Source organism: Orycteropus afer, unplaced genomic scaffold, assembly GCF_000298275.1.
Source record: "Orycteropus afer afer isolate SDZICR_OR568_19922 unplaced genomic scaffold, OryAfe1.0 scaffold00841, whole genome shotgun sequence".
In the NCBI taxonomy this organism is placed as follows: Eukaryota; Metazoa; Chordata; class Mammalia; order Tubulidentata; family Orycteropodidae; genus Orycteropus; species Orycteropus afer.
Genome location: NW_006922428.1, coordinates 275,994 through 284,303, shown reverse-complemented (window position 1 = coordinate 284,303; position 8,310 = coordinate 275,994). Strand labels below are relative to the sequence as shown.

Genomic DNA, 8,310 nt, shown 5'->3' with positions numbered 1-8,310 from the left:
GGCCGCCGCTGCAGTGGTCTGCTTGACCGCGTTGGACAGCGACGAGAAGAAGCCACCGCCCCCCGAGGACCCGGGACTAGGGACAGCTGGAGAGGCCACGGGTGCTGCCGAGGAAGCCCTCTCAGCAGTGGCAGTCGCGGGACCGGGCGTGACCCCAGGGCTGGGGGCAGTGGGCGGTGGAGGGGGCGGCTGCGGGCGCTGCAGATCTGTCATATACCCATTTGGCAGATTGGCCATGAAGTTGCTGTCCGACAGGCGGCGCCGCAGGTAGTTCATGGCTGCAGCCCTGGGCAGGGGGTCCTAGGGGCAGTCTGACCAGGGGGAGCGGGGGCGGACCGCGCGGGGCCCAGGAGCACAGCTGCGCTCTCAGGCACGATGCGACTCCTCCGCTGCCCGCCGCAGACTGAGGCAGCGCTGAGTCGCCGCCGCCGCAGCGCGGATGGTCGCGCCCGTGCCTCCCTATCTCGCGCGCCGTGTGGTGTAGTCCAGCTGGGCCATTGGCGGTGCGGACGCGACCAAGGCGGCCAAGAAGGGGAGTTTGTGGAGGAATGGCGAGTGACGTAAGTGCGCCTTCAGTGCTGGGGCCGCGGTGGAGCACGCCATCAGGCGGGGGCGAAGGCGCTGTCCGCGGTGCTGAAGTTGGCAGTGCGCACGCGTAGCGCCGCATCCTCTTCCCCTCCCCCTCCGATTGGGGATGCGCAATTTGAGGAGTGGGGGCAGGGTGGTTGTTTTCTCCCGGAGGGTCGTAGCTGGTGGGCAGGCGGGTACCCTACCCCGACTCATCCTGGTCCTCGCATCCACTTGGTCACGCAGGACTCTGCAGATAACTCTGTTTCCAGTGTTGATAGTCACTGCAGAAGGCAATTTGGGGAACAGGGTGGAGGGCACATTGGAGACAGAAAACTGGAGAAATAACCCCTTATGGTGAGATGTGGGGTCACATACACAGTGCCCTGTGGCAAGATCAGTATCTCATGTCCTCATAGGCTCAACCAGGCAGAGAGACGGGTGCAGGGGCGGCATAGACAGCCTCAGACACGCGGAGGTGGACACTTGGGCGGGGTACACACCCTTGCCATCCATGGAGGGACTCTGGAGGCACACAGGGAATAACACACACGTGGAGATACATAGATGTAAGGAAACACATGGGGGCATGCACAGACAACACACCCAGCTACAGGCACACACACACACACAGGCACCACATAGAGAAACTCAAGGAAACTCACACGAGCATGCAAACCCAAATAAAACACAAACTCACAGAGACCTATTCTCTGCAACTCTAGTCCTGATGATTGTCACTCCCCACCCCTCCAACAATTTTGGTCTATAAGCTCCCATACCTCTGTCTTGGACCTAGCCAAAGACCATGCTAACCATCTCATGACAATCACCATGGCAATCTCCCCTTGCACCCAAGAACATCCCACAGACAGAAGCAGATCAAGCCTAGGGCATGCACACAGTAGGTGCCAAATAATATTTGCCAAATGAGCAAATGATCATTTTATTATTTTTTTTAACATGTTTTTAAAAGTTTGATTTGGGTGAAAGTTTACAGATCAAATTGGTTTTCCATACAATTCATACACATTTTGTTTTATGACATTCATTGCAATCCCCACAATGAAACAGTAGTCTTCCCACTTCCTCCCTGTGTTTACCATTTCCCTCCATCCTTTCCTATCCCTTTCTGTCTTCTTTGCTTTATCCCTTGGCAAATGCTGCACTTTTGATCTCATGTAGTTGACTGTTCTAATGAGTGTGTACCTTCTTGATATTATTGTTCACCTTATAGGTCTATCATTTGACTGAAAATTGACCCATGGAGGTGACAAATTACCTTTACAGTCGTGGCAGAGGTGAGTTGTGGCAAACATCTTGTCGACTCCTACCACCCAGACTACAATGAAATCACAAATCCATTTAAAAATAATCATTTATTAGATGATCGTACTCAACACTGAACTAAGCTGTTTACATGCATTGTCTAACTTAATCCTCAAAACAATTCTATGGAATGGATAATGTAATTTCCATTTTACAGATGAGGGAAACTGAGGGCTCAAATTTATTTCCAAAAGGTCATATTCACTTTGTGATTCATAGTTGTTGTCTTTTAAGAATATGCTAGGAAGAGGGAACAGCTAGCACCAGTGTGACTGAAACAAAATGATTGTGATAGAGAGGTTAACAGGGGCCAGATTAGGTATGGGCTTGGGGGCCATAGTGAGCAATGATGGTGGACCAGATGAGATGACAGAAGACATAGTGAGAAGTAGACAGATTTGGGATCTCTTGCCTGTGGGATATTCAGGTGAATCATCCATTTATTCATTTGTTCATTCATTAAATCATTGGCCCATTTAAACAAGGCAGTAACAGTGTAGAGTGTGGAGGCAGAGTGGCTAGGTTCAAACTGGGCCTCTACCAACCATACCCTTGGGAAAGTGACTTACCTTCACTGAGACGGTTTCCTCATCTGTAAAAAGTGGATGATCATCTGCACCACCTCCAAGGAGAGGATAGAAGGGGCAGCCTCTGTGCCTTTGCATGTATTGTGCTCAGGAATGCCCTTTTTCTCCCTCTCTCAAGGGCAACCTTTGTCTATTGCCTCCAGGAAACCCCCTGCCCTCCCCTAGGCTCCCCATCTTCCCCAAGGTTACCACAGTTCCTATGTCAAACACTTCCTAAACCATCCTCTACATCCTCCCTCCATTTCAGCCAGCTCCAGTACCACCTCCAGGCCCTTTGCTTGGCCATTCCTTCCCCCTCCCTCCAGGATGTCCTCTCTGGCATTCCAAATCTCAGTGTTCCCCAGATGAGGAACTCCTCATGAATTGGGGAATTTTCCAGCATTTTGAAATATGTGCTCCCCAGTTTTTTGATCAGTAACCAAAGAAAACAAGCTGTTTTGGAATCATGGTGCCTTCTCTGGGGACAGGAGCAGCTGCAGGCTTGCAAACCTTCCTGGCCCCTCTGAGCCCAAATTTGTGCTCCTCAGGAATCTGTCTCCAGACTGTGCCTCTTCTCAGGAGACCTATTCCTAGTACTCATGGCTCCCAGGGCTATCCCCTTTCTCCAGGTGGCTCAACTTCCAGACGTTATTTTTTTCATAGATTGTTACATAGATGAATGCGCATGCTCCCTAGGAGTGTCTCAACTCCCTGAGAAAGAGGTAGGACAACTCTGCACTGTCTTTATCTTCTCCAGCAGGAATGGGTGTACAGAGGGCACTCATAGCTAATAAGTGTTGAATGAATGAAAAAAATGCTAAGGGAATGAACGTGTCTGGGTTTCTTTAGGGGGCTCCTCCAGGCAGATGCGGACTCTAGTTTCTCTTTGCTCCCACTCCAGCTCAGAGCACATCATAGCCACTTCCTTGATCCGCCCCCCCCACCTCGCAGAGCTATTTGCTGCTGCTAATTGTGGCACTGGAGCTGTGCTATTGGGAGTGGGTGGGTGCAGGTGCTCACGCAGTGGGGCGCCAACCATGACCACACTTCTGCCACTGTTTAATGCTGGATTGGCCTGGAATTGGCCAGCCCAGACTCTGGTGGGTGGTAACCTAAGGATTGCTTCAGGAGGTGGGGAGACTGCAACTGATAAGCATGCCTGACAATCAGGAAGTGTCTGCCAGGAGGAGCAGCCAATCAGAAAACCTGTAACACGGAGCTCTGCAGAGGGACGTGCTGGGCGGCCTGGGGCACTGGGGTGCAGACATTGGGGTAGGACAGCAGCAATGGGTAATCAGGGTTTGACACTTGCCTCGGCTCCTGCCAAACAGTGGCCACAGCAGAAAACACTCTTTCCAACAACAGGTGCCCCACTCCTGGGAAAGGGGATTGGAAGCTTTTCCTGCTTCAAGGAGCCTTTGAAGAGGCTGGTTTATTAAGGTCTGAAAGGTCAGGGGGTAGAGTTGAAAGGAGATGAGTTAGGGCTTCTCTTTCTCAGGGTCTACGCAGGCAGGTACGTGTAGACATGGCCGCTTTTCCTCCACCACCAGCTTCTGGCCCTGCAGCTCCTTGCACTGCGGCCACATTGTCCCCCAGAAGGTCACATTCTTCTCGCCCTGACCTTCAACTGTGGAAACGGTGGGCCTAGGGTATTGGGGGGGCAGATGGGAGAAACTCAGGGAAGGTGCATTCAACAAACTCTTATCAAGTAGTGTGCCCAAGGCTACTTTTTATCTGTGAGGTATTAGGCAATTTATCCTCCCTGTGCCTCAGTTTTCCTCATCTGCAAAATGGGAATAACAACAATAATAGCCACCCACCACATTTGGCTGGGTAGAGTGCTCACAGCAGTGCCTGGAACACAGTAAGTGTTCAATAAATGCTGTTAATTGCTACTTGTTGCTATCTCTTCCCACTGCCCCCTGGAAAAAAACCAAATGCCTTGTCCTGACATTCAAAGTTTTGTTGTTAGGCCCAAAACTCTGCCCCCAACCCTGATCTCTAACTCTCCTCTACTTTATCCAGACTCAGTCTCATATCCAGAAAGGTCTTTGCCTGAGTTATTTCTCCCAACTGGCAGGCCCTCCATTCACTTCCATCCTGACTCTTTCACTCAGTCATTCCTCCATTTATTCCTTCAGTCAAGTCCTTCATGCCTCCATTCAATGCACCTAACTCATCTTCAGAATACTCTAAACACCACAGCTTGGTGACCACATCTTGCCTCCAAGATGGCAGGTCTTCCACAAGTTGGGAATTTAATCTAGTAGCTTGATGTATGTAGAATAAGAAAGGGATGAATTAATGAATGTTCCGACCTCTCCAACACCTGGGCCACTCTGGTCACAGGGAAACACTTCAGGTGGCTGATCACCTGTGTCCAGGACTACACTCACACAATCTTGATTCTAGGAATGCCTTTTCTGACTCCCACCTGCTGGAGGAGGCCCAATCAGCTTCATGGGCTCAGGTTGAAGTGACAATCCATTTTCCATGCACCAACTGCTCCTTATATGCCATCTGTCAGTACACTACCACCTGGGATCCCTTGGCGGCTACCTTGGGGGATCTATGGGTTCTGGTACTATGTGTCTGCCAATTGTTGCCTAACCGGCCTTGGAGTGAGGCCTGAGTGACTGAATGAGTAAATCAAAGCATGGGTAACTGAGAGATAAGAGGAAATGCACACACGAAGGATTGAATGAATGGTAGAATGGCTGACTGCGGGGCACAGAGACTACTAACTCTTCCTCAGTATCTTTCTTCCTCATTTTCTTTAGTATCTGCCCTCTTCCTGCAGCTGGGAGATGGCACCCATCAAGGCAGGCACCTTAGACCTAGTGGTAGAAGCCCTGGCTGGGGGGTACTGACTCCCTGGCTCTGACTGCTGACATAGCACAACCCCCGCTTAGGCACATTCTGCCCCCTCACTCACGAGAAATTGGGGAATGGAGCTGTGCAGAGGCGCTGGCGGGCACGAGTGGGGGTGGGTCCACAAGGAGGCAAGCACAGACCCCAGTTACTCCACTCTGACCATGAGCCTTCCCCTGGAACAAGGGGGAAAGGGTAAGAAAGTCAAAGTTGGAGGTTTCAGTGGTAAGAGAGGCTGCAGGGACATGGGGCCCATGGCAGAGATTCAGAGAACTCTTGTCCCTGCATAGGCTGCCCTGCCCTCACAATACAGTCTGTGGAGGCACTCACAACGACAGCGATGGACATTGTAGCAGTGCCGGATTTCCTGTTGTTTCCCAGCACACCGCTGTCCATCAAACTTGCGGCCATTGCAGTCCCTGGAGCGTGTCTGCTGCCCTGGGATTTCCTGACAGCTGATAGTCTTTATGTTCCTGCGGGTGCAGGGGCTCCACTCCCCCCAGGACTCCCACTCTCCATCCACTGCAGAGATGGGGGCAACAGAGGCTGAGATCAAAACAGGGAGCCAGCCAGGAAGTTCAGAGGAAGGACTGAGGGCTGGGGGGCAGGAAGGGGGATGATAAGATATGGGAATAGGGGATGAGAGGTAGAACCAAAGTGTCAGGGCCAGGAATGGAGGAGTTAGAGATAGGAACAAGGCATCATCAGCAGGAACCAGGCAACAGAGATGGGTAGGGGGGCTTAGGCATGGAAGTGGGGTGTCCTGAGGTGCTGACCAGGGCAGGGCACAGCCGTATTGCAGATGTGGGTCCGCGTGGAGTCACCAGCACAAACAGGACCTCCATGCTGGGGCAGAGGGTTATTGCATGTCCGCCGTTCCAGGATCTGGCCCAGGCCACAGGTCACAGGGCATGGGCTGATAGGGCCCCATGGTCCCCAGCCCCCAGCCACTGTTGGGTGGAAATGAGAGTGAGGAGAAAGGGCATCTCAAATGGCAACCCCACCTCCACCAGCCTCTAGACTTTCAAGGCAGAGTGCTCCCAAATGAAAAGCTCCATGGTCATACCATATCCTTTGCAATGGCAGAGTATCTGTGCCTTGAATCAAGAGAATAGTGTCAAAGGCTTCATTCCTTCATACCTGGACAAGGTGGCAGGCCAGAACAGCTTCGCTGCTCATAGGCTGGCCCTGTGCAGGGCTTCCCAGGAGGCTTTGTGGAGGGCCCAGGCGCAGAACAGGTGCGGCTTCGTCTCTCCATAGGCACTTGGGGTCCACCGTGGCAGGAGCTCGAGCAGGAACCCCAGGGGCCCCATTTGGCCCAGGCCCCATGTACTATGATGGGTGAGGGTAGAAGATACCAAGTGTGGTCATTCGTGCTCAAGTCCCCCAACCCTGGCAGTGGTCTGGATGTAACCCCACTGATCTACCCTATGTGGCTCCCATCAGTGCACTGTGGCTGCCTTTACTCACTGGGGCAGACCTGCTGGGTGTCACAGGCTTCTGATTCCTGTGCTTCTCCTGGACAGTGGCCCCCACACTTGGGGGCAGGGCGGTTACATTCTCGTTGCCGGGTCCGGGTGCCTTTGGAGCAGGTGACAGAGCAGGGCTTCCAGGGCCCCCAGTCAGACCAGCCACCCATCTCTGTAGGGGAGAAAAGGGAAGCAAGATGGAGGTGGGGGTGTCATTCAGGGCTCCTTGCTTCCTCATGTACTCCACACCTGGGCTATATTGAATCTCACCCCTACATCCTCTGCCCCCATGCCTGGTCCGTTGTCACTGTTCATTTAGACTACTGCACTGGTTCCTCTGCTTCCCTGTCACTACCTACAGTCTGTCCCCAGCACAAAAATGAGAGAGATCTTGTCACAACCCAAGTCAGATCATGTCTCTCCTCTGCTCATGACCCTCATCACTTAGAATAAAAGCCAAAGTCCTCATTGTGGCCCGGAGGCCCTACACAATCAGGTGACCCATCATTTCTCAGACCTCACCTCTCATTATTCATCTCCTCACTCACTGTGTTCTACACTGTCCTCCTCCTTATTGTTCCTCACAAACATTAAGCAAAATCCCACCCTCAGGATTCTGCGCTGATTGTTCCTCGGGCTAGGTAACAGGGAATGCTCACCCACCTTGCTGATCCTACTCACCAGGACAGCATGGCATGTCCTGACAGGCCTGCAACTGCCACTCAAGAGTCCCAGGCTCCACCTTCTCAGAGCACTGCCTGCCCTGGCCTATACAGCGTCGGTACCGCAGCTGGGAGCCCTCAGAGCAGGTCACCGAGCAGGGGGCCCATTCAGACCACGGTGACCATCGTGAGGATCTGTGAAGAGGAGCACACACGTCCCTTCCTGGTATGAGCTAGTGCAGTGGAAGTGGCAAGAATGGCATGTGGGACTGCGGAGTGTGGGTAGGCAGACATGGGTGCTAGATAAATGTGTGTGTAATGGATTGATAAGAGCACCTACCTCTTAGAGATGTTGCAGGATTGTGTAAGAAGAGGTGGGCATAGAGGAATTGCTTAAAAATGTCATTTACCTTCACAATCAGGGACCTAGAGTCACTCTTGGAAATCCCTAAGGACAGTGCCAGGCACGCAGTAAGCATAAGGGCTAGGGCCCTAGAACTGTAGTCAGAAACACACCCAGTCACCACTCTGCATAGTGGCAAGTAAACAGTAAGTGTTTAATAAATAAGAACCAATTTTCTGATTAGGAACTCAGAGCCTCCCTCAGAAATACCCTAGATCTATCCCCAAACATACACTGTGAGTACTGGGCATGTTGTTAATGCTAAGTAGATGTGAATCCAGGGCTGCCCTTAAAAATTTCTAAGCTCTTAGTGACTGGTATACCATCTGATCTGCAACCTATACAACAATGAGACCAGAAGAACTAGATGGTGCCCAGCTACCACTGTCATTCACTTGGAAGGGATGTAGGAGATCCTGCATAGAGAGGGAGAACAATGTGGA

General features: G+C 52.0%; 2 protein-coding genes across 2 annotated transcripts in view; both read right to left on the bottom strand.

Annotated features, from left to right (window-relative positions):
* SYN1 (synapsin I) overlaps window positions 1-276 on the bottom strand; it is a 51,417-nt gene extending 51,141 nt beyond the window's left edge. The window contains exon 1 of the mRNA XM_007958043.1: window positions 4-276. Coding sequence (XP_007956234.1) covers window positions 4-276 — 273 coding nt within the window. The remainder of the gene's footprint in view (window positions 1-3) is intronic.
* Window positions 277-3,940: 3,664 nt separating this feature from the next.
* Window positions 3,941-8,310, bottom strand: part of LOC103212042 (complement factor properdin) — a 6,905-nt gene continuing 2,535 nt past the window's right edge. The window contains exons 3-9 of the mRNA XM_007958042.1: window positions 7,484-7,659; window positions 6,804-6,974; window positions 6,474-6,665; window positions 6,110-6,283; window positions 5,664-5,855; window positions 5,398-5,509; window positions 3,941-4,106 (exon numbers count right to left, since the gene is read on the bottom strand). Of these exons, the coding sequence (XP_007956233.1) occupies window positions 3,941-4,106; window positions 5,398-5,509; window positions 5,664-5,855; window positions 6,110-6,283; window positions 6,474-6,665; window positions 6,804-6,974; window positions 7,484-7,659 (1,183 nt within the window). The remainder of the gene's footprint in view (window positions 4,107-5,397; window positions 5,510-5,663; window positions 5,856-6,109; window positions 6,284-6,473; window positions 6,666-6,803; window positions 6,975-7,483; window positions 7,660-8,310) is intronic.